Genomic DNA, 26,943 nt, shown 5'->3' on the forward strand with positions numbered 1-26,943 from the left:
TCAAACAGTATGTTTGACAAGTGTGACCAACCTGTCAGTCAGTTTTCCTAGCGATGCTACAGATCGCTTGGAAAACTTTAGCATTCTGCAAGCTAATTACGCTTGCAGAATGCTAAAAAAACGCAAAAAAAACGGAAAAAAAACGCGAAAAAAAAATGCGGATTTCTTGCAGAAAATTTCCGGTTTTCTTCAGGAAATTTCTGCAAGAAATCCGCAACGTGTGCACATACCCTGAGTGTTTGGTCAGTATTTCAAATCAGCATATGTAAGCCAAAACCAGGAGGTTGAAAAATACAGAAATAGTGACGTGTTTCTCAGGGTATGTGAACACGTTGCGGATTTTGCTGCGGATCTGCAGCAGTTTTTAAATCCGGTTTACAGTACCATGCAAATGTATGGAAAACAAAATCCGCAGTACACATGCTGCGGAAAATACCACGCGGAAATGCTGCGTTGTATTTTCTGCAGCATGTCAATTCTTTGTGCGGATTCCGCAGCGTTTTACACCTGCTCCATAATAGGAATCCGCAGGTGTAAAAACGCTGTTGAAAACCGCACAAAAACCGCGGTAATTCCACAATAAATCTGCGGTAAATCTGCAGGTAAAACTGAGGGGATTTAAAAAGCGCTACAGTTCTGAAATCCAGTCAGAAAACAAACAAGCGCCTGCAGGAGATTTTGGAAATGTCATATGTTTTGCTGGCACTTTGAAAAGCAGCTTTTCGCCATGTTCATATGCAGAATTTTTGCAGCTTTTTCTTCTGCAAATAAGAAGTTTACAGCATTTTACAGCACAAGCAAAAACTGAGATTTTCAGAAATCTCCTGCACACCCTTTGAGGGTGCGTGTCCACGGTCAGGATGGCCGGCGGTATCGCCGGAGCGGCGAAGCCGTTCGGCGCTAAGCCCCGCCCCCTTTCTGGGACGCGAGGATGCCGGATGTGTACTGTACACATCTGGGATCATCGCACCCCTCGCCATAGGGCCCTGTGATATTACTTGCGGCGACGCAGCGTCGCCGCAGGTAGCTCGGACATGCTGCGATCTGAAAAGACGCGCAGCATGTCCGGAGTCGCAGGGCCGCCGCGTGCGGGTTTCCACGCATAGTGGACACGGGATTTCAAAAAATCCCCTCCACTATGCTGGAACATCTGGACGCTGCGTGTTTGACGCTGCAGCGTCAAACACGCAGCGTTTACTTACCGTGGACACTCACCCTTATTTTCCCCTGACTGAATTTCACAACTGCAGCGTTTTTTAAATCTGAGTGTGTCGCTTTTTTCAGCAATTTTTTTCACCCGTAGAAAGCAATGAAAAAGTTTTAAAAATGCTGCAAATGTTGCAACGTTGTTTTTCGCTGCGTTTTTTGTGATTAACACTAACTTTATTAAACATGTTCTGTAGACAAAATGCATACTGTAAAAAACAAACAGCAAAAGCTCTAAGGGTGTGTGTCCACAATCAGTAAACGCTGTGGGTCGGCTGCTGTGTACTTGTGCAGCGTCCAACCCGCAACGGCCAGATGTTACAGTATAGTGGATGGGATTTCAAGAAATTCCATCTCTACTATGCGCGCACTGACACCCGCACCTCACCTGCGGAGACGGACATGGGGCGCGTCTGTCCAGGCTGCAGCATGTCAATTTATATGGCGTAGACGCGAGTCTCCACAAGAGAAATCTCACCCCTGCAATGTATAGGACGCAGGGATTCCGCACAGATCAATGAACACATTTGGAATCACCTGTGTTCAAAATATGGCAGCACTTTGGACACCTCACATGTCCGCTGCGTCCAAAGGGCTGCCATTTCCAGATCCTCTGCACATACCCTAAAAAAAGGGTGCTTTGAAAGGAGTGTTTTTACCGCCAAGAGAACAGGCTTTGGCTACAAAAAAAATGCACCAAAAACGCTGATTCCTATGCACACCTGTACTATATGTGTATAGTTTACCCTTATTGTTTCACATGGGAATTAATTTATTTCTATATAATAAATACCCTGATTCAGCAGACAATATTCCTGTCTTGTGTCATCCAGCCAGTCGTGACAGGAGGTCGCCCTGTCAGATTACCAGCAGTGACTGTGGTTAGAGCCTATGCTGATCCCTGCTGAATGTGAAACCTGATCCTAGGGCAAACAGCACAGAGCTCCAGGACCACAAGAGTAAATCACAGCACTGAGGGGGTCTCAAGGGGGGTATGGGAGACACGATCTGGGACTACAGAGATTATTCACTGCTGTACACCCTCTGGGCACTTCATACAGGGGCTGCAGAGGTAGGGGGCCCCCTTTCTAGGTGGGGGCCCCAGGCATCTGCCTGGTCTGCCTGTGCTAAACGCCGGCCCTGATTATGGCAAATGTTGCTGCTTATTACCTGCGATTTGCAGCAAAATTTGCAGGTGAACAGATTAAAATTATTGATATTTTTTGTCTTCCTTTCATATTTTGCATGGAATTCTGCACCAAAATCTGCACAATTTAATGCAGAATTGTCTTGCATATTTTCATACAGATTTTTAGGATGATTTACTGGAAACTATGCGTACTTGTATGCATCTGTCCTGAAAGGCACCAAAACATCCCTTTCATCTTCTATAAAGAGACCAGTACTTTAAATGACCATGTACTGTTGGGGGCAAAACTTTAGCGGGTGCAGGGTTTACAGTTGCATCCGGGGCCCTGGAGGCTAGTGGGGCCCAAAAGGACCCTATGACCCATATGAGAAGACCAATATAAATAAAGAGCCCGAAAAGTTGTGAGACCTCCTGTTGGAGATTTGCTTTGAGGCCCATGAGGTTCAAGTCATGCCATTGTGTACTGTAATATCTTTCACAGCTGAGGCCCCTTACCAAGACGTGTGGTATTTTATAGAGAAGAGAAAGCTGGTTACAGTATTATTATTATTTATTATAGCGCCATTTATTCCATGGCGATTTACATGTTAGAAGGGGTACACATAATAAAAACAGGTACAATAATCTTGAACAGTACAAGTCGCAACTGATACAGGAGGAGAGAGGACCCTGCCCGTGAAGGCTCACAATCTACAAGGGATGGGTGAGGATACAATAGGTGAGGATAGAGCTGGTCGTGCGGTGGTTTGGTGGATCGCTGGTTACTGCAGGTTGTAGGCTTGCCGGAAGAGGTAGATCTTCAGGTTCCTTTTGAAGGTTTTGATGGTAGGTGAGAGTCTAATATGTTGTGGTAGAGAGTTCCAGAGTAGGGGTGATGCGCGAGAGAAATCTTGTATGCGATTGTGGGAAGAGGAGATAAGAGGGGAGTAGAGAAGGAGATCTTGTGAGGATCGGAGGTTGCGTGCAAGAAAGTACCGGTATAATATAATGGTATTACTGTGCAGGATCTTTAACTTCTTCATCCTCAAAGACAAATCGTTTACAGTTGTTTCATCCTCTTTAGACTCAGAAGTCTGTGACTATGGATGGCATAAATTCCAAGGCCACTGCTACAAATACTTTGCTCACCGGCGCACTTGGGATGCAGCTGAGAGAGAATGTCGTGTCCAAGGAGGCCATCTGACCAGCATCTTATCACAGGAGGAGCAAAACTTTGTGAACCGTAAGTACCAATGTGGAAGCGAAGTTGCTGTTGGTTCATGTCCTGTACAACCTTTTTGACAAATATTTTGCCACTCTCATCCTATTTTTCTAAGGTTTGGGTCATGACTACCAGTGGATTGGTCTAAATGATAAAATGTTCGAACACGATTTCCGCTGGACTGATGCCAGCACACTGGTGAGTGCCTGTACACCTATGGTATTGTCTTTATGTGGCTAGAGAAGTCCATTATTTATAGGGGATAGGATTTAATGTTGTAAATGATTGCTTGCGTATTTGAATAAGAACATGAAGTGGATTGGAGACCCCATATCTACAAAAAGGGATAGAAAACCTAAAAATGATTAAAATTGGAAGTTTTGGAAAAAAGCAACAAATATAGGGCCAATGATTTTCATTACTCTCCATTTATGATGTCATAAGCCTGGAATAGCTGCTTTCTGGCTGTATACAATTTCCTTCAAGCGCAAAGTATCATTAATTTAAAGATATAATGGATCATATTTATAGAGTAGAAATAGATTCATTATTAAATAAAAACTTACCAAAATAAAAAATCTTGAATTTGCCTTTCAGCAAGACCGTAGGGGCTCATTCAGACATCGGTGATTTTTTTCAAAGGCCAAAAAACTGACCAATTCGAATAAATTTTTTTGATCAGATTTTCATCAGTGTTTGATCAATGTCAGTTTTTACCATCAGTGATTCATCAGTTTTTCTCACATGCAAAAAAACGAATGAAAGTTTCTGAAGCTTCTGTTATCAAACAGTCAATAAAAAATAGAACGTACCCGGATGGCATCTGAGTCTGATTTTTTCACAAACCCTTAGAGTTTGACCAGTGACTCCGATTAAAATTTTGTGTTTTGGCGCAGACCACTCAGAGCATAAAATTGCATGGACATGTGAACAGCCCCACTGTCTATAATAGGTACAAGTTTTATCTGTGAAAGACACAGGTAAAACTCACATGTAAAAAACTAATGTCTGAATGAGTCCTAAGGAACAGTTTTTAACGAGGTTTACTCATCCTCATTTATATGCAACAGAAAATTTTCATCTGGATACTTCTATATGTGGCTGAAAAAAAATTTGCCATGGATAAAGGTAGAATGCTGCATATTGAAAACGAAAAAGCTGTCAGATTTAAAACCAATGTGTTACAAAACACTGAGCCATAAAGAGTCACTATTTTTCTCATGTATTTTAATGGATACCTGCTTATCATAGGCAGTAAGAGAGCCAGTCACAGAGTTCCACCAATGATATGGGTCTGATTTTTAATAATGAAGCCTTTCCAGCTTCACATTTCTGATATTCATTGCATGGGTACAGAGCGCGATGTATGGACCTGCCAGTGGTCTCCTGACCTGAATTCAACTACCTCATATAAGCCTATGAGGTTGCTGAATTTGGGCAAAGAGACCTGGACATCAGGGTCTGTAACTGGATCATGAATGTTAGACATGTGAAATTAGCCTTTGCCTTAAAAACTATGGCCCGATTCATCAAAGTATTTTCGATTGAAATCTGTCTTAAAACATTACAATAAGTCGCAAAGTTTTTGCCCAACTTGAATTTGCGCAAAAATGTTGTGTTTTTGGGGGCATTTTCACAACACTTTCTATTAGCTACGCCAAATAGAGCGGAAATGGGGAGGGACAGGAGGCGGAATGGGAGAGTGATGCCACAGCTCATCTAATTTATGACTGGAGTAAGATTTGTGGCAAGGTGGAAAACACCACTTTTCAGACGAGCCTGATTCATTAAGAAGTGTGGGTGCGCCTCTTGTTGAATCAAGAGCATCAGACTCCAATATGTCGGCCTTGATGAATTGGGGCCAAAGACTACAACTACAATTACATTTGAATTGACAAACAGAACCTTAAACATCCATGATTTCTATGTACAGAGTTTGGGATCACTATGCTTTGAATGTACAAATGCAGCAAGTATGCTCGTTACTCGGGTTTCTCCGAGCATGCTCGGGTGGTCTCTGAGTATTTCAGCATGCTCAGATATATAGTTTATGTTTATGCAGCTGCATGATTTGCGGCTGCTAGACAGCTTGAATACATGTGGGGATTGCCTGTTTGTTAGGTAACCCCCCACATGTATTCAGGCTGTCTAGCAGCCGCAAATCATGCAGCTGCATCAACATAAACTAAATCTCCGAGTACGCCAAAATACTCGGAGACCACCCGAGCATGCTCAGAGAAACCCGAGTAACGAGCACACTCGCTCATCACTAATTGCCACATTAAACTGTATGTAATGACTTTCTAAGTGTATTTTATCAATGCCAAAATTAACAAAAGAAGCAAAGAATATGACATTTTTGCTGATATTGCTTACAAAGTGTATTTCATGAAGTTGTGTACTCTTCATGTACACTTACAGGGACCTCAAATATCAGGTGTGTCGAGGATTTATCGGGAGCTATTATTTTGCCATAGACCTGCGTTGTGAGATGACTTAATCTGCGGTGTGGTTAGAGTGTCTGTAGAGCCAAGGGCCACTTTTCCATAAACATTGTATCTAGGTATTTAACATTACATGGATCGGAGTATTTGTTATTCCAGAGTACAGTCCCTGGCAGAGGCCGTACATTGCACAATTCTAGCTGGTCTTCACAGCTCAGCGTTTTGTCCACGCACTACATATCAGGCATGTTGCCACTCTGTCAGCCTCACTTAGAAACCAAACTCTAGATATTTGGAAAGGACACAAACTTGAGGTTTGGACATCGTTCAGTTTAATTACCTGCCTAGCTACAGTGAAAGTTACTCAACATCTCCACAAAACAGATGATTGTGTCCAACAAGACAGAGACCTGAGAATAAGACAATTATGGGATTATAGAGAAAATGTTCATTGATTTTTTTTAAAGGTTTTAATTTCTTATATGTAGTATTAGGGCAGCTGCATAGTTCTTTATCAAAGATAAGCCAGTTGTAACTTGCTGTTTTGGGAGCAGCTACAAGCCATAAAATGTCTTAATGTGCCAATCATTGGGTATGAAGAAGCGTCACCACCACACTTCCTGACTTTGTATTTTGTTGTTGCTAGATTTGCAGGGCTGCATGTAACATAACCTCTCTCAGATCTGTAAAAGGGGAGATTTCTCAGTTATTTATTCAATCAGTGAAGGTCCTGAACCTGACACCACCAACATCAGTGACTGTATCTCGTGCGGACGCCAGATGTAGACAGTGCACACACTGTAGATGTATGACAAATGTATCAAGCCTGCAACATACAGCTTAGGTATTTTCTGCTATTGGACCTGGTTCCAGTTGCAGCAGTTTATCCCTTAGATGCCGCAGTCAATCGTGACAAAGATATTGAAGAAGTTGGCATTGGATATGTACATTCTGACACCCATCAGCCTCCCACTAAAGGCCCCTATATCTACTGTATATCTGCCATGTTTGTAGACTTGTGGATTGGCATCATAGCAGATCACTTAGTCTACACTTCAGCATTGTATTGCAGTTAGTGATGAGCGAGTGTGCTCGTTACTCGAGATTTCCGCGCATGCTCGGTTGTTCTCCGAGTATCTTGGGCGTGCTCATAGATTATGTTTGAGTCCCCCAGCTGCATGATTTGCAGCTGCTAGACAGCCTGAATACATGTGGGAATTCCCTAACAAACAGGCAATCCCTGCATGTGTTCAGGTTGTCTAACAGCTGTAAATCATGCAGCTGTGTTGACACAAACATAATCTCCGAGCACGGCCAAAATACTCGGAGATCACCCGAGCATGCTCGGAAATCTTGAGTAATGAGCACACTTGCTCATCACTAATTGCTGTCTATTTTCAGGTGTAGGGTAGAGTCCCTAATGGGGACTAAGAAAAATAATATTTTTTTTATTAAAAGAAATATATAAAAATTCATATAATTTTAATTTTTCCTAGAACATAAATACAATCTGACAAATTCCAAAATCCACATACTAGGTATCACTGTGTGTGTAACTGTCCAAACTAATAAAATACAATCATTTTTATCTCATACGATTATTTCTGAAATGAAAATATAATTGGAATAGTGGAACTGCTGTTTTTGGTCTCTTTGCATTCCCCCCAAAAAATTAAAAAGAAATCAGGAAGTTATCTGGACCCCAAAATGGTAATGAAAAAACTGTAGCATGTGTCACGAAAAACAAATCACATAGACCTGGAGCAGGCATCACTTTTACTGAGCCAGAAATGTGTTCAGAACAGTGGCTTCAATCTTTTGGTACTTGACATAAAGTTTAATTACTCACTAGGGGGCGACAATGAGCATAAGACAAAGCACAACCCAGGTTAAAACGGATTTGAATTCTGGGTCCCTCATTGAAGATATAAATATCTAATAATTTAGATTAGAGATTGGTGAATACAACATGTAATTAGCCAATTTTATACAATTATTACACTCATTTGTAGAACATTTGAGTGTGATATATACAATGTATTTTTGTACTTGCTGGACCCAAGTCACACACTCGCAGAGGTCATGCAAAGAGCTATTCACAATACTTGGAAAATGGCTGGTGATAATTGGCACTATGCGCAGTGGTGAGGTCACTGCTATAATGTTAGATTAGCGTCCTATCAGGAGGCTGTTTCTTGTCCTATATCACATTGTCTATAGCTCAGCTTATAGGAAGGAAGTGTGCAGGCTGAAGATTAGCTGATGACGTGGAGCCGCACAAAGCAATGCAAGCAAGATACAACTAGAGATTCTCTCCTATTCTTCCATTACACAGGTCCCATGTTGAGGCTCCTCTTGTCTGTGGGTGCTCTGTTTCTAGGAGATTTCCCTGCAGTAAACCTCTTCTTGTGGTTAGAGAAGGTTAATTACAGGGAATAGATGCGATTTATGCAGGAATTAACTTGTTATAAGAGAAATCTACCGTCACTTAATACTGAAAGGGATTTATTCTAGCTTATAAATAATACAATTATTTTCCCATCGTACAAACTACTGCAGTCTTCAGCACTGCTACTTCTCTTCTCTGGATTTTTTGTCTTTTTTATGTATATTATTATAGTTTACCATTATGAATAATATCTTCATGAGTTAGTACAGAGGGTAATGTGCACTTTGACCAACCGTATACACATACTGTACACTAGAAGGACATGTAAAGGTAATAGATGGGGTTCCTCACAAATAATAGCTCTCACTTAGAAGAACCATCCCTTCATCTCATAGGTTGTTGGGGGTTCCTCACAAATAATAGCTCTCACGTAGAAGAACCATCCCTTCATCTCATAGGTTATTGTGGGTTCCTCACAAATAATAGCTCTCACATAGAAGAACCATCCCTTCATCTCATAGGTTGTTGGGGGTTCCTCACAAATAATAGCTCTCACGTAGAAGAACCATCCCTTCATCTCATAGGTTATTGTGGGTTCCTCACAAATAATAGCTCTCATGTAGAAGAACCATCCCTTCATCTCATAGGTTATTGTGGGTTCCTCACAAATAATAGCTCTCACGTAGAAGAACCATCCCTTCATCTCATAGGTTATTGTGGGTTCCTCACAAATAATAGCTCTCACGTAGAAGAACCATCCCTTCATCTCATAGGTTATTGTGGGTTCCTCACAAATAATAGCTCTCACGTAGAAGAACCATCCCTTCATCTCATAGGTTGTTGGGGGTTCCTCACAAATAATGGCTCTCACGTAGAAGAACCATCCCTTCATCTCATAGGTTATTGTGGGTTCCTCACAAATAATAGCTCTCACGTAGAAGAACCATCCCTTCATCTCATCGGTTATTGTGGGTTCCTCACAAATAATAGCTCTCACTTAGAAGAACCATCCCTTCATCTCATCGGTTATTGGGGGTTCCTCACAAATAATAGCTCTCACGTAGAAGAACCATCCCTTCATCTCATAGGTTATTGTGGGTTCCTCACAAATAATAGCTCTTACTTAGAAGAACATCCCTTCATCTCATCGGTTATTGGGGGTTCCTCACAAATAATAGCTCTCACGTAGAAGAACCATCCCTTCATCTCATAGGTTATTGTGGGTTCCTCACAAATAATAGCTCTTACTTAGAAGAACATCCCTTCATCTCATCGGTTATTGGGGGTCCCTCACAAATTATAGCTCTCACGTAGAAGAACCATCCCTTCATCTCATCGGTTATTGGGGGTTCCTCACAAATAATAGCTCTCACGTAGAAGAACCATCCCTTTATCTCATCGGTTGTGTATAATACTTTGAGCACTGGCGTAGATGAACAGAAGAGGGCCCCTGTGCAAGAACAATACATGGGCCCTTTACAGTCCAATAGCTCATGATAATGCACAATCCCACCTGCTTTGGCCCCCTTACCTCTTGGGCCCTTGAGTGGCACCACAGGTTGCACCAATGATATGTGATATGGCTTGACTAGCAGCTTCCCAAGCTGGTAACCTTTGAGGGTCTCAGTGGTTTGATCTGCCTGCAATTAGTTATTCCCTGATGGACCCTTCCAACTGTGGACAGTCCCTTCTTATCGTCCATACACTTAGTCATTTTGTGCAAAACAACATAGAATTATATTGTATAACACAAATCTAGATATCCTTGCTTCATCAGTTGATGAAGAATCTAAAATGTATTAAATTGTTCTAAAACTTAAAATCTTAAAAGAAACAGAAGTCATATGGCTGCAACATTCTTCCAACAACCAAGGCACTTAGATGCCAAAAAAAGTTCATTTTAAACATCAAATCAAGCAAGGGAAAGAAAATGGGACTTTAATGATTTATATGGCTGTGATATGCCATCAGTGATTAATCTATGTTAAGTAGAATATAGTGCTGGTTCAACCAACGGCTTTAAAAATGGAAGGTGCCATCTTAATCATGCTGCCCAAACTGCGTACATCATGATTCAGAGCCTGACTGCAGGTAGATGTATTTCTCACTATAATGCTCATGTATTTAAGAGAAAATACTGTTGGAAGATCTGACTAGGGACAATATCGGGGCAAGAGACTAGTCTGGGTCTGTCCAGCATCTCCATAGTGAGAGATCTGTCAATGACTTGCAGCACACTGGTGTCAGTGACAATTTAGCCACTTTTCCAGCTGAACATAAATACAGTGGGTGAAATAAGTATTGAACACGTCACCAATTTTCTAAGTAAATATATTTCTAATGGTGCTATTGACATCAAATTCTCATCAGATGTCGGTACCAACCCACCCAATTGACACAGGCAAAGCAATAAAGCCACAGATTCCATAAATCAGGTTATATGTAATAATGAGAAATTACATAGGGAATAAGTATTGAACACACTTACTCAAATTTATTTACTACTTTATACAAAAACCTTTGTTGGTGATGACAGTTTCAAGACACCTCTTGTATGGAGAAACTAGTCACAGGCATTGCTCAGGTGTGATTTTGGCCCATTCTTCCATACAAATACTTCTTCAAATCCAGAAGGTTCTATGGCTCCTTTTATTATCTCTGAGCTTTAGCACCTTCCATTAATTTTCTGTTGGATTCAGGTCAGATGATTGGCTCAGATAACACATAAATGGGATATCATTACACAAAAATAGTGTAGTGAAATACCTAACTTGACATTGGTCAATGGCTCGTGCAATATAAGGCTACGTTCACACTTTGCGGGTTTTGCCGCGGATCCGCAGCGGATTTGACACTGCGGATCCGCAGCAGTTTTCCATGCAGGGTACAGTACAATGTTACCCTATGGAAAACAAAACCCGCTGTGCCCACGCTGCGGATTTCCGCGGAAAAAGCCGCGCGTCTTTTCTGCGGAAAAAAAGAAGGAGGATGTCACTTCTTGGTGCAGAATCGCAGCGATTCTGCACCCATAGAAATGCATTGATCCGCTCACTTTCCGCATGGGGCTGTGCCCACGTTGCGGGAAGTTAAGCGGATAATGTGCAGATGGTACCCGGGGTGGAGGAGAGGAGACTCTCCTCCAGGCCCTGGGAACCATATTTTGGTGTAAAAAAAATAATTAAAATAAAAAATGATGCTATACTCACCTCTCAGCGCTGCCCGCGGCGTCCGGTCTCAGTTGCTGTGCGAGCAGGACCTGTGGTGATGTCGCGGTCACATGACTGTGATGACGCCGCGGTCACATGACCGTGACGTCACGAAGGTCCTTGTCGGCACAGCCGCCTGCAGCACCGAGGAGATCCGGACATCAGAGGGTGAGTATAACCAATTTTTATTATTTTTATCATTACTATTGATGCTGCATATTGCTGCATATGCAGCATCAATAGTGTAGGCGGAAACCCGCAACGGAAACCGCGGAACAAACCGCGATAAATCTGCAGGGAGAACCGCAGCGGTTTTGCCCTGCAGATTTATCAATTCCGCTGCGGGATTAACCCGCAGAGCAGGCCGCAAAGTGTGAACATGGCCTTAAGCTATGATACCTTAATGCTGATGATGGGAATATGACGTTAGAAAATGATCTACTGTTTGATTCTGGTTTTTATGATAAATATTTTGTATTATTATTTTTTGTAATCAATCTGCATTAATAAAAAATCTTGCAATTTTCACACTGGCCATTGGGACTATTTTAAACTCTAATAACCTGTCCATGCAGGAAATCTCCATGTATCTCAGCAGCTGCAGCTTGACTCAAACCATACTTTTTGTGTATCAGCATCCAATGTGCACAGGTCATTTTTTTAGGAACATTGCAACAACATCTATTGTAAATGGTGAATCCTGTGTTATCAGCTGTGTATAGTCGTGTTACCTGTTATTGTACGCCTCCTGTCTGTTATGATAACGAGACTTCTGAAAAAAATTTTTTATAGAACAGGAAGTATGATTGTAAAACTGTCCAAGTGGCTAGTGTGAAAATTGTAAGAATTAATAAATTTTTTTACACAAAATATGATATAAGAAATGGCTATTTATTTTCCATTAGATACATGGAACTCAAAAACCTAATTTAGTAGGTTAGTAAACAGTAGGTCAAGTACACTAATAGTAAACTAGTGCATTTAAAACTCCTATTAACTAAATAAAACTAGTACTTGCTATTAAAGTAAAAATATGATTTTTTAAAAATTTTTCGGCAAAGTAATTTGTTTTCCTTCAGCTCTCATAATCCGAAATGAAAACACCTCATAGCCTGAGACTGCACCCGTCTTTAAAATGAAGCTATAAAGTGAAACAAATAGCTCATGCAGTAATATATCACATTGCTATACTTAGCGCCTATATTTCCGAAAGAAAACAAAATAAAAATAACCTAAAATTCCTAAATACATGTCTATTAATAAGGGGCTAACTGTGAGAATGAACTTCTGGACCTTCCAAGCCAGACAGCCATTGGGAAACAGCACCACCTAGTGGCAGCCCGCTTTTATTGCACTTCAGTTACAAAGGATTTGTAGTGAATTGTTTCTGGTTAGATCGGTCTATTACTATAATTACTGTACACCTAGTTGTCCGCTCGTTAGTTTTCACATATTAAGATGTAGACATTAATTCAAATGTAATTTCAGGTCTTTAACATTAACTAAATAGTTTTAAAAAATAGGTATCGGCATGTAGAATATCTATGTCGGAAATGTCACTACTAGTTATAGGCCATCGCGATGAATATGCTGTTGGCAAAAAATGATAGTTACAGATTTCCCTTATCTACAGTGAGGTCGGTGGAAACAAGGTGAGGTTTTAATTCCAGAGACTGAGGATAGGACTGTCCCGGTTGGGTCACCTTGTGGCGGTGGGATGGCTTTCACAATTTGTTGGAACACAATAGTGGTAACTAAGTACCCTGTGTTATATACATGTACTAGGACTATTTACATACATCAGGTATGTGCTCACTTTGGGTTTTTTTCTTGGGTTTTGTCTGCAATATGGCCACAGGTTGAAAGTTCACATTGCACATATATCAACCTATTCTGCGGCTCATTTGATTAGTTACAGATTTAGTAGAATGGAATTTTTCATTTTGTTCATTAAGGTAATGCTGTAGATCTACCTGCAGTGCTATAGCAAAGCACTGACATATATCATGAATTATATCAACATATTGCGCCCAAAAATCAAACTCAACAAGTCCTGGATTAAAATAAAAACAAATGTAAGGTGTGTGTGGAGTTTGGTCTCAGGAAAGCTTTCAGTTTATTGGTAATGCGGCGCTGATAAAGACTGGGGGAGGGGGATAGTGTTGGATTCTTGCCTTGATTTAAGGGTCCTGTGCTCCCATAAATAGTAAATATATATTTTGCTTTAATGGAGCAAATTAGATGTTAGCACTATTAGGTCAGGTCCCACACGTGACTGAAGCTGCCTGCGTATGGATTTCATTAATCTGATGAGGTCCATTATAATGCACATTTTTACAAAATGAACTGTTATCCAGATTTGCTAATGAATCAGGACTAGTCGGGTGGGAGGTCTCTGCCCCTGGCTTGTATCATATAATCGCAGCTCCCTGTGAGTGATTGACAGCCTCCATAATAGTCCTACTGTATGCTGTCGTCATTTCCATGGTTATTAGAAGGACCAACCCCCTGGGCTAGTCCTGATTCATTATTTATTATATGTGACGCTGTAAGTTTGTTTTTATAAACATTTTTTATAGTCTGTTATTACTAAAGAGATCTGCACCCATCCAGCTATAATAGCAGTTTGGGGACAGACAGGGACGCTGACACAGGTTCCCTTTAAGGACTTATTGAATAAAGGGGTTTACTAGATTTTAAAAACTAATTTAGCAGTCCCATATCAGGAAATTCTTGGCTAAGAGACCAGCATCAATTGTTCAGGATCTTCATTAGTGATGATTGAGCAGTGAAATACTCGAGTGCGCGATATGAGTAGCATAATGGAGGCCAATGTGAAACTCGAGTGTTTTTCCGGAGGACGGACCTCTCTCTCTCTCTCTCTCTGTCCTCGGAGTTCTAAAGCAGACAAATAGCCCGGCTGCCATAGGAGTCGCTGCGGAGCGGGGAATACCTCTCTTCAGTGCTGCGCAGATAATTCAAACGAGCTTCTTACGGGCACCCGAGCACCTTGTGATACTGCTTGATACTCGATAGAGCACCCCGATGGTTGGGCAAGTATCAAGCAATGCCGAGCACAGTCGCCCATCACAAGTCTGGAGGCGCTTCGGAGAAACTGGCCACTGGCTGCAGTTGGGAGGACTCCCAGTGTAAAGCTTTTCATCAGAAAGGCGGACATCCCCTTTAAGCATTTCTCTGATATATTTCTGCATAGCTGAGCGTTGGTGCCAGTGTCTTGTAGCATATTTCTTTCACAGACGTTTATAGACTATTTCTTCTGCCGAACCCCGCCGTAGCCTTATATGGCGTGTGAAATATAATCAAGTCCGACTTACTATTTATATTACCCCACAAACGATCTCAATGGCCACTAGACATCTGTACACAAGAGAAAACCTTTATAAACTGCCTTTCTTCTCCACGCATTTTATTGCTGATGAGCTCAGAATCCAAGTCATCATCTGCCTAACAACCCCCATGACATGTATGTTCTCCGTGCACAGTCCTGGTTATAGTGTTTACATGTTGGGTCATTTATTCAGTTTTGAGAGGCGGGATCCTTATATATGGGGAACATTCACCCGTAACGGATTTGCTGCAGAGGATTCCTGCAAACCTGCTTCAGTGGTCATTTATCAAGAATGGAAGTCATGGCTGGAGGTCAGTATGCAAAGCCTGCGGGTACCAGGGAAGCTCTGCCATGAGAAGGGATTGGTAATGTGAGTATAGTGGGGGGGTTTAGCTGCACTCAGATAATTCACATCAAAATTGACAATATAAGATTTGTCTGTAGATTTTGACTTCCCCATTGAAGTCAACAGGAAAGGTGCATAATAAATCCCAGCTCATATGTCAACACAAACTGACATTTAATAATCCGCACCGCTGTCCATTTCTGTCTGGAGCATGTTAAGATCTCAATCACTTGTTTCCTACCTGTACAATTTGCATATTTAATTTCCCAGAGGATCATGCATGGCGTATATAACTCTCCTCACTCTGACATGACATGCCAGGCCTGGCTTGTCACTCTCCACAAGATGAATCATTACTATTTAGATCCCAGTCTTAAGCCTCTCACCTAACCAAGTCAGATCTCAGACTTTGCACTGAGGAGGGGCGTCACCCCGAAACATCATGTCTGCAATTTGAGATTCTGGTTTGGTTTTTATCCTAAGCCATGTGGCCAGGCTAGTTATAGGAGTGGTAATGACTTTTAGGATTTCTACTTCCAATAGGTGGCACTAGAGTTCTGAAGAGGCCATTTGCATATTTAATTTCCCAGAGGAGCATTGCGTGGCATATAAGTCTCTTCACTCTGACATGCCAGGCCTGGCTTGTCACTCTCTACAATGAGAAATGCTAACCCTTAGATCCCACTTAGAAGTTTAAAATCCTCACTTACGTCCTGTGTGATCATGGCCTAAATATATTTGCCTTTACATTTCTCACTTCATTGTTTTCTGGCAAGAACACAAGGTGAATAAATGTGACATAAGTAATGTATATTTTATGGAGCTGCTAACTTGTAAAAACTTTCATGCAGAACACAACTTTTTTGTTTACTTATTTAATATGTTTAGGCATTTGAACTTCGACCAGAAGTTTTATGTATTGTACACCATTCTCCACAAGGTGGCACTGTTCTACTCACAGAAAGTTTAGGACCTAGGGATTTTGCAAACAACATGAGGTTTGCAGCATCTAAAAACTCTGTAAATGTCTGATATTTATATATCAGGGAACATATAATTATTTTAATGCAACACACGGCTTTACAGTATAGTAAAATGAGTAGACAAAATGGCATTCACTATGTGCAATATTAGCATTTAAATTATACATTTACTTAACCTTTTAAATGCCAGTCACTACTGGTGACTGGTGGGAGCGTTGCAATTATACTCAGTATGGAAAAACTGTAGTGTCCTATTCTGGACCTGCAGGGGATATTTAAATCTTTACATTTTATACCATGATAGCATTCTGTGTCAAGATACCTCAGTAGCATGACTGCAATCTAAGGGGTAACGAGGAGACTTATATTCGCCATGCATGCTCCTCTGGGAAAATAAATATGCAAATTGCCTCTTCAGAGACTAGAACTCTAGTGCAATCTATTGGAAGAAATAATCCTAAAAGTCAATATCAACTATTTAACTAGATTTGGATTTGATTTTAAGTCATGCGACAAGGCTCACTAAATGGATGATATTGACTTGTAGGATTGCTACTTCCACTAGGTGGCGCTAGAGTTTTAGTCCTCTTTCTCTCTGAAGAGGCAATTTGCATAGTATCACTGTATTCTTTTTTTAACCTGAAAAAGGAGCTGAGTCCTCCACCTGATATGTGAAAAAACCCTTAGTACTTTCATGATCAGATTTACCGATCCTAAGCTTTCCCTATAGGGCTTTCAAATATCCATTTATCTCTAATTAGGCAGCTGCCAACAATATAAATTATTCATTGTCATGTTAGATCCAGTTTACTGGGTCATTATGTTAATCACTAAACCTGGGCAAGAAAGACATATGGTATAGATACAAATAAACCCAGACAGACTTTACGTCACTTTTTATTTCCTTTGTACTTTTCTTCAAGTTTATACCTAGTAACAAACAATGTTGTAATTTCAAGGGCAAACATGATCAAATGAAGCAGTTCCTGGAGCTCGCCCAGAATGGCGATCAATGCTTTCAGCTGCCAGACATCTAATCTCTAACAGTAAATGCAAGAAGTACCATTTAATCTTCAGCATGCTGGATGGAAAAGAATAGCGCTCCATGCCTCAATATTACATATTCTGACATATTTCAATAACTGAGCCACAGCATTGACATCTAAGGAATTCCAATAACTGTATGCCTGAAGACTGAATATGCTGAATCAAGGAGAATTTATTATGATAAAAGTCCTGTTTTGGAGAATATTTCTGGCCGAATCTCTAGAACTGTCATATTGAAAAATTATGTAAAAAAATGACACAGAGGATAAATAATGATGGACATTGAGATGTCGGCAGGATCTTCTCTCTCTCCTGTAGAGTATAAGGCTGGGTTCACACTGCGTTAGTGTGACCCGTTTAATGGACTACGTTACATCGCGGCATAACGCGGTGTAACGTAGTCCATTAACGCTGCCATTGAATGCAATGGTGGACGCATCGCTAATGCACGCCCACAATGGGCGTGCGCTAGCGATGTGCCGTCATTGAGTGATGGACCCGAGACGCGGGCTTCAGCGTTTCTGGGTCCGTCACTGCTAGCGCAGATAGAGCTAGCAGAGCTCTACTGTATCTGCGCTAGCGGGATGCAAACGCCGGCACTTGCGCTAGCAGCAGCCCGTTAGCGTATGTGCTGAACGGGCTGCTGCTAACGCAGTGTGAACTTAGCCTAAGCCCTTATGGTCAACAAGATCCTCATTCTCTCTCTTTCTTAGAGTAGAGCCCTTATGGTTAGCGGATCCTCAATCTTTCTCTTTCTTAGAGTGTAAGCTCTTATGATCTGAAGGGTCTTATCTCTCTCTTCTGTAGAGTGTAAGCTCTTATGGTCAGCCGGGTACTCTCTCTCTTGTAGAGTGTAAACTCATATAATCAGTGGGATCCTCTCTCCTCTCTCTTTCTGTAGAGTGTAAGCCCTTATGGTCAGCAGGGTCCTCTCTCTCTCTTCTGTAGATTGTAAGCTCTTATGTTCTGCAGGGTCCTCTCTCTCTCTCTTGTGTAGTGTGTAAGCTCTTATGGTCAGCAGGGCCTTATCTCTTCTCTACCCCATGTGTATCTTCTGAGCAATTACAAGCTTTTCAGTTTTAAGATTTGTACAAACTTATCTGCCACAAGTCAAAAATGTAGGGAAAATTCTGAGAAGCCAACGAATTTGAATTACAAGTGGTCTGCTCATCTCTAGTATAGAATATACTGGAGTGCTACAAATTATTATCTTGCTTCTGTGAACTCTTACAGTAAAAATCTGACGGATTACATACTAAGGGTACTGTCACACAGTGGCACTTTTGTCGCTACGACGGTACGATCCGTGACGTTCCAGCGATATCCATACGATATCGCTGTGTCTGACACGCAGCAGCGATCAGGGACCCTGCTGAGAATCGTACGTCGTAGCAGATCGTTTGGAACTTTCTTTCGTCGCTGGATCTCCCGCTGTCATCGTTGGATCGGTGTGTGTGACAGCGATCCAGCGATGCGTTCGCTTGTAACCAGGGTAAACATCGGGTTACTAAGCGCAGGGCCACGCTTAGTAACCCGATGTTTACCGTGGTTACCAGCGTAAAAGTTAAAAAAAACAAAGTACATACTCACATTCCGGTGTCTGTCCCCCGGCGTTCTGCTTCTCTGCACTGTGAGCACTGGCCAGCCGGAAAGCGAGCACAGCGGTGACGTCTGACGTCACCGCTGTGCTTTCCGGCTGGCGCAGACACAGTGGAGAGAAGCAGAACGCCGGGGGACAGACACCGGAATGTGAGTATGTACTGTTTTTTTTTTTTTACTTTTACGCTGGTAACCACGGTAAACATCGGGTTACTAAGCGCGGCCCTGCGCTTAGTAACCCGATGTTTACCCTGGTTACCCGGGGCCTTCGGCATCGTTGGTCGCTGGAGAGCGGTCTGTGTGACAGCTCCCCAGCGACCACACAACCACTTACCAACGATCACGGCCAGGTTGTATCGCTGGTCATGATCGTTGGTAAATCGTATAGTGTGACAGTACCCTTACTGTTTGTGTGTAAACAGGACCTAAGTCCTTCAATACCTAAAAACTCCTAAAGAAGTGACCTGACCATTCTTCAGGCAGCTTCCATGGCTCACTGTCATATATCGTAGTAAACAAAAGAAACGGTGGGAGCAAAGCGAAAAACTACAGAAAAGATGCCAATAAAAGATCCTTTAGGAAAAACACCGACATTTTCCTAAAGCAACTTCTACTTGAAGAACTTGAAGATTATGCCGAAAACACGTGTTGTGCTCATACAAAAAAATCCTTCCTTAGCCCATATTTGCATTTATGTAGATCATGGGATCAATGCCCCCACACGTTCCAGTAACCGTAACCTAATTACTTTTTAATGTAGTATTATACTTAAGAGTGGTTATACTGTATAAGAATATTACCATGTATTTATTTTCTTTTATTATTTTCTAAAATATTATTTTCTAAATATGTTTATTTGCCTACCACTATTTTTAGACGTTGGTATTTACCCTCGAATGTGTCGGAATGAAATATTTATATCTGTAACAGTATAAATATTCATCTATTTATAATCTGCCACGGCATATTTGTGGCAGACATGCAAATTTCTATAAAAAATGATGACCCTTTTGGGTTCCCGTATGAGTCATAAAACCAATGGCAATGTAATCCTGAAGCCTTATATAATGTACATATACAGTGCTTGTGCAATTATCTCTTTGAAATCATGGCACAGTATTGTGGTATCAGGCAGTGAGCCAAGCTGCTAAGAGAAGATTAAAAATGTATAAAAAAAAAAAAAGAATAGAAAGTGAACTTGTTCTTGTAAAGCTTTTTGGCATTGACCTTGAGAAAAACTAAAGTCGTTAAGCCAAGATAAAGGTGTTTGATGATGTAATTAGCTGTGAGGTCATAAAATGCCACTCATGGAGATGTTGAGAAAACACAGAAATGTTGGAGCTCACTGATTTTTAACCTTATAAGTAAAACAGGGAAGAGAAAAATAAATATCTGTATTTTGCATTGAAGCCTTTGCTGCGCTAGTCATTAGCCTGGCAGATGTCTGAATTTTGAAGAGTTTCCATGTGGACTGTTAATCCAAAATATAAGATAGATGGTGTTGATTATTATAATAACAGCAACAACTTCCTCATAAAATAAAAAAATACATTTTGAAAATAATTGAACTGTGAAAAAAATACATTAATCACATAAAAAATGTCAAAGTAAACATTTTTCTTTCTTTTTTTTTTAAATCTTTCAGCAATATGAAAACTGGAGGCCAAACCAACCAGACAGCTTCTTTTCTGCCGGTGAAGATTGTGTTGTAATTATTTGGCATGAGAATGGACAGTGGAATGATGTGCCCTGCAATTATCATCTCACATACACTTGCAAGAAGGGAACAGGTATTTTTTAGATTACACTTTAACAAATTATGTTTTAAGATTTGTTAGGCTATTTGGTTTTGAAGGACTTTACTATTGGGTACCAGGGTTCCTTTTTCTCAGAGTTAGGGCTGTTGTTTTTCTCATAATCTGAGACCTTGATTCCAGAAATGTGTCACTTGTTGGTCTGCTTGCTTTCACTTTGAATCAATCCTTTTATCTGCTGTAGATCTAGCAGTGCTCTGAATGCTGAGCCCTGTATAACCCCGGTCATACTGCTGCTAGGCAGCTTTCTTCTACTCCCGCGTTGTTAAAATACCACTCCAGCAGTTTTTTTTTATCACCTTCCTCTTTTATTGGTGCCACTCCAGTCAATTTTCTGAAGGTTGTGACCTGCCGGATTAATCCAGAACCGAAAGTTACATCTCAATGTAAGTCTATGAGAGGCAGAACAAGGCCAGAACAAGGCTCTCATAAACTTACATTGAGAGCTTTGACAGTTACCTTTGACTTTCGGTCAGTCATTCAGAAGTTGCGATCACAAGATGACGGCTCAGGACTGGAGCGGCATCGAGAAGAGCTGAAGAAAGCAGCAGGTAAGTATAATAGTGTACTAGGGTCAGTGAACCAAGATCTGTTGCACCACTCCATCACTGAATTTTTTTTAAAAGTCCTGAAGTGGCGCTTTATCAAAAAATAAAAATACATGTTTCTAAAAATATTTACAGTTGAGCACTTTCTCTTTTTGACTGCAAGATTTAGAGGTGCTGGTAATATCATAATATCCCAGTGAAATCTTGAGTTGTCATCACTAGATTGCTAAGTAAAACCACAAAAACCGGGGCCGAAAAAACAATTTAGTAGGGAATCAACCTCCTACCTAAGGCTCCATTTATATGGAGTGACCGGCAGCCTTATAAGATCGTCGATCTCTAAATATTTACTCATCGGCGGTCGCTTAACAGCCAGTTTACGCAGAGGTGAAAGATGTGCTCTTCAGCAGAGAGGCTCTACAGCAAAGCTACAACCCTCCATGATGGAAAGCCTGTGGTTGGTGACCACTACTTTAGGAAACTTGAAGGGTATTCAATCATTCTAATGTGAAATTTTGATTTTTACCAAATTCTCCGACTAACTTGCGAAAATGTACTGAAACTATGATTTTTGAAACTGCTTTGTATGTGTAATATAGATAGTCTCATAAAATATTTAAGGGATAGTGAAATAATGAGGTGGTTTGCCAGCTACGTTATTCATTTCTCTTTTTTTCTGTGGTTTAAAGCCAACATTTAAACTTATGAACTTCTCCGCAGCGCTGGGAGATAATTGGTTTTGCTGAGACGTTTATCTTTATTTTAGCAAACAATTAAGTTGTGGCTGGCTGACAAGTACAGCATTGAATTAGGAAGGAGGATAACAAGTTCACACTATGATTTTTCTACACTCTTGAAGCTTGTCAGATTTACCTAAAAGCAGAAAAACATTTTGTAATGTTTAGTGCAAACGGTGCGCAGTAACCCATACCTGGTCATTTATTATTGTAGTTGCCTGTGGACAGCCTCCTCTTGTTGAAAATGCTAAGGCATTTGGAAAATCTAAACCAAGATATGAAATAAACTCCCTGATTCGATACCACTGCCAAGATGGCTTTATTCAACGGCATATGCCAACTATCCGTTGCAGAGGGGATGGAAGGTGGGATTTACCTAAAGTCTCATGCATGAAACGTAAGTATAGAGATTCAAAAATTAACTACCATAGTTATATTTCATTTTATAAAACATTAAAGCTTAAAGTTGATTCACATCCAAAGGTAAATAAAAGCAATGTAGACTATACCAAGTTTGCAGATACTTTTGTGGGTTTATCAAGACAATTAAGTTTTAAGGTTGATCCTTATTTTAGCCAACATTGTATTAACTGACTAAAAGGAGATATAGCTTAGTTCCAGAGGAAAACTTCGAGTTGGGTAGCTTCCAAAAATTCTTCACCTAGCTACAGCCTAAAACTGAACTATGTTATACTCATTTAAGTACAGCCAGTTTATTGGCTACATATTTGAAAATTTATTAGTTTCTCTCTCATGCCAGAGAATTGGATCACACTAAAATGATACTTGGTTAAAACTCTTGATACTCGCATGAGAGAATCATCCCCCCTGTGACCCAGGCCTTATAGAGAACATAGTAGTGCTCAGCTGATCAAGCTCTCATGTGTATGGAAGAGTTTGGTAAGATAGCTGCTGGCCAAACGATCAGCTAAACCATTGGCCAACAGCTATCTAATGTCTATAGGGGGGAGTTGTAAAAGGCCTCCTGACTTTACCAGGACAGATGAAGTTTGGGAACATAATGGTCAGGTAGTTTTATTTCAATCACCCACCCGTTTTGTTCTTCAGGAGATAACCAATTATAAGAAGTGTTTGGCAGCACCTTTCTCCTAAATCAGGACTGAAAACACAGAAAACACATAACCTCTGTCTGAGTATTGATATGTATAGTGAAGTGGATAAAGTAACCTTTTGTTTGAACAAGCTGACAACTAACACATGTGTATGATCAGAAGCTTTAGCTGATAAAATGCATAAATGCATTTTTGAGTTGTTCAAATTGATCACAGCTATTGTAATCATACATGACTGTAACCTTCTGTGAAGACTTCAGCTTAAGTACGAAGTAATGGATTGATATAAGTAGAAAATTAATATTTGATCTGATATAGAAATAATTATTTTGGAATTTAATTTTCCATTTTCTCAATTGGGAAAATTGTCTGTGTGATAGGTTATAGTCCTTTATTGAGACAAATGAGGGAGTTTTAGCTGATTTGCTCATCTCTAGCTCTGCTCTGGGCTATAAATGTATCACTTTCTAACATGTGTAAATATCTCACCAGAAATATTTTGTCGAGAACTACTAAACTTCATAAAAGGGGTTGGCTCAAGAAGATAGCACCTTGATAAAATGAAACCCATGTGAGGATCAGTGAACTCCTTTGAAAACCATTACATTTTCCCCAAGTGACCATGTATATAAACCTTGATAAGTGTATAGACTTCATTGATCATAAGTACTTCTTGAGACACAATCCCAAATAATCTCATGTTTGTCTGTATTTGTACGATATAAATGATATTTCTTTATAATATTTCTTAACATACATAACATAATTCTTTCTTATATTCTTAGCTTCCATGTACCAAAGGACTTACTCCAAGAAATATTACTACAAATTTAGCCCACCAGAGATGAGGACTCCACTAAACGCTCCAAAACATCTTCACCGTTGGAGCAGGACTTGGCAGGATTCCCCACGTTGAATGCACAGGACTTCTTTTGAATGGACATCATATCTGCCAAAGTCCTAACAACAGTGCCTTTCTTTTGAATTCCAAGAAGCATTATCTAACTGATCCAATAATGGATGTTTTGGACAATGGCGTAACTCAAGCAACAAAAGAAAACAAGAACTTTTTAAACAAATGTACAACTTATAGGGAACTAAACCCCATGTATGCGTAATATCCAGCCTACTAGAAATTGTACTTCTAGTATGAAATGTAGTTTATTTCACCAAGGCAAGCAAACATAGTAATGCAAGCTTATGTTAATATTTCAGCTGCTTGACCCTAGCTCCGATGACCTTCGTAAGACCTTTGTAAATAAGATGATTTAAATATGTTTTCTAATCATGTATATAAAACTGAAGTAGTCATACTAAAGTCAGGCGTATTTAATAACTGCAATACAGCTTAACTGTTAGATCACTAATTAAAGCCAACACTAGTTGATAAAGCCAGAAAAAAAAAATAAAACTAAAACTAAAAACTCAGTGCCACTAAAAGACTTTTCTGTAGGTGCATTATTAAGAAACCTGTGCCATATAACATTATTGTTTTCTTGTGTTGTGGAAAAAATATATATATATATATACGTGGGGAACATAATTTCCACAACTCGTTTTCTAACATTTTTTTTCGTTCATCCTTGACCACTCTGCAATTTGGGTTTGTTGGATGAATTATTTTCATAGTTTAATTTCTTTAGTTTTCTTGGAGGGAATTTTCTAATGTTAATCCATCTAAAGAAAGAAATTTGTAAAGTTCATTGATACAAACTTAGACCTGACATATGCGCGCCCTATTTGCATCCGGTTCTACGTAAAGATTGCATCATTTTATTTGATGCAAGTTTTATAAATGATGTCTGGACTGCTGCACAAAGAGATGCAACACAGGTTAAATGAGCTATGTCGGTTCTGAATTCGTAGCATATGACTCGCGCCTACAGTAGTTGGAGACTTTCGTTATTTTCACCAAAAAATGGGAATTTCTCTCATTGTCTTCAAATACACTAAATTAGCATAGATTCAAGGTGCGTTCTACAATTTTTGTAAAAAATAAATATGAAAAAAATAAAAAGGTGAATAATTTTGTATATATAATCATTTTTAGGTCTTTTTTAAATGAAATTATGAATGTTTATTGATGAATGCGGCAGCTGTGAAGCGTTCAGACATAAATGTAGGAAGCCATACTGATTTAGCTTTTAGGGTGCTTCCGTGCCATGCATGCCGAACATGATCTAAGCATCAGTATGTCATCTCCTGTTTTAATGAGCAAGTTGAATATATTTCAAGTTACTGTAAGTTTACAAATTAAGACATCAGGACGCCTGCTCACTTGAAATACGTATAGGCTATTACTATTACTATAGGCAGTCCTGAACTGACATATCATCTTTAAGTATTTGCAATTGTGGTATAATTACCTAAAATGTAAAAAAAAAGCAAAAAAAAAATATATGTATACATTATACATTATATATTGGACATACATTAAATTATCTGCATTTAAAGATCCCTTCATAGGTATTTATCATTGAATGAAAGTGTACATTTTACCTATACAAATGTTTAAGAAGCCATTTTGTAGTCTGCTCCATTATTTAATACAATATATGCATTTTTTTTTTACCGATATTGACTCTGGATACAACACATTCCTATTAAAGGTCTATAAAATGGCTGCCTTTACTTTGTGTATGTGATAATTGCACTTTAAATAAGATAAATGATCAACATCGAGCAAAGAGTCTGTAATGTCATCATAAAGGAATGTAATGAACTATGTAATATATGCATTGTGTGCATGCTTTAACATAGGCATGTCTCAGAGTTAGAAGTGAAATGTATGTTAAAGAAACAATGTTCAAAAGTGAAATATTAGAAAATTCTAAATTTCACTACTAGGGGGCGCTACGACTCACTGGACGCTCCTCTGGAAAAATGATTTTATTATTTATTGCAATAAGCCAATTCATTGAAGATTTGGCAATTGCTCTAAGGCTGGAAGATAGCCACTCCGTAAAGTAAAATGTTCATAGTATGGCTTCTCGGCATACAGTCCGTATTACTTGTAGTGTGATTGAAGCATTCCTCTGACTGCTGCACCTTGTGTTATCATACTTTGTACTTGACAGCAATGCACCACAGTGTTGACCTGTATGTTTTTCTACTATTACAATGCACACAATACTTTTTTTCTGTATTTATATTATAACTTGTATAGTATATAATGTGAAGCTTTGGGTATTTGTGAATGAAAGTCTAAACCTTTGTAACTTTTTATATCTGCTTCTGTTTCACCAAAGAAACCTTGTTTGTTTGCTAGTCTATGGTTTATAGTGTTTTTATTTATTCAATTTTAAGAAGTTTCTGAACAGAACAATGTGTAATTCTAGATAACGAAGACCAATAAACACTCAAATGTCCAAGTGTCTCGTGCAGGTACAGTATTATAGGCCTGTTCACTTGCCACAGGTTTTCCACTCTGGGAGAAAAGCATAATTAAGAGCCTTGTACTGGTCTTAAAGAAACATCTTAATTGTTGCAGACGGCCGCATTATCGATCCAAGTGCGATCTGACAAAACATCGGATCGTACCTGGACCAATGTTAGTTTATGGGACCATGTAAATATCCAATTTTTTTCCTAGGACAAACTCTGTCCAAGGAAAAAAATCACTGCATGTCCGAGTTTAATCTGATATTTAAATCGCACTTTGTCCATGCAAGTCAGTGCAGGGAAATCATCGGACTGCACCTTGGTGACATTCTGAGTGTGCTGCGATTTGTGCGCACTGCAACAACGGAAAAGATGGAGAATATTTTTCTCCATCTTTTCCTCATCCGAGAGAATCAGATCACACTATGCTGACTCTCTGGTCAAACTCTGATCATAGTGTCATTTGCATT

General features: G+C 39.8%; 1 protein-coding gene across 1 annotated transcript in view; it reads left to right on the forward strand.

The window, feature by feature from the left end:
• Positions 1 to 26,362, forward strand: part of VCAN (versican) — a 118,041-nt gene extending 91,679 nt beyond the window's left edge. Inside the window, exons 11-15 of the mRNA XM_077288648.1 lie at positions 3,420 to 3,578; positions 3,673 to 3,755; positions 20,566 to 20,710; positions 22,234 to 22,416; positions 23,878 to 26,362. Coding sequence (XP_077144763.1) covers positions 3,420 to 3,578; positions 3,673 to 3,755; positions 20,566 to 20,710; positions 22,234 to 22,416; positions 23,878 to 24,008 — 701 coding nt within the window. The 3' untranslated portion in view covers positions 24,009 to 26,362. The remainder of the gene's footprint in view (positions 1 to 3,419; positions 3,579 to 3,672; positions 3,756 to 20,565; positions 20,711 to 22,233; positions 22,417 to 23,877) is intronic.
• The last annotated feature ends 581 nt before the right edge of the window (positions 26,363 to 26,943 follow it).

The sequence above is a fragment of the Ranitomeya variabilis genome, chromosome 1 (assembly GCF_051348905.1).
Source record: "Ranitomeya variabilis isolate aRanVar5 chromosome 1, aRanVar5.hap1, whole genome shotgun sequence".
NCBI lineage: Eukaryota > Metazoa > Chordata > Amphibia > Anura > Dendrobatidae > Ranitomeya > Ranitomeya variabilis.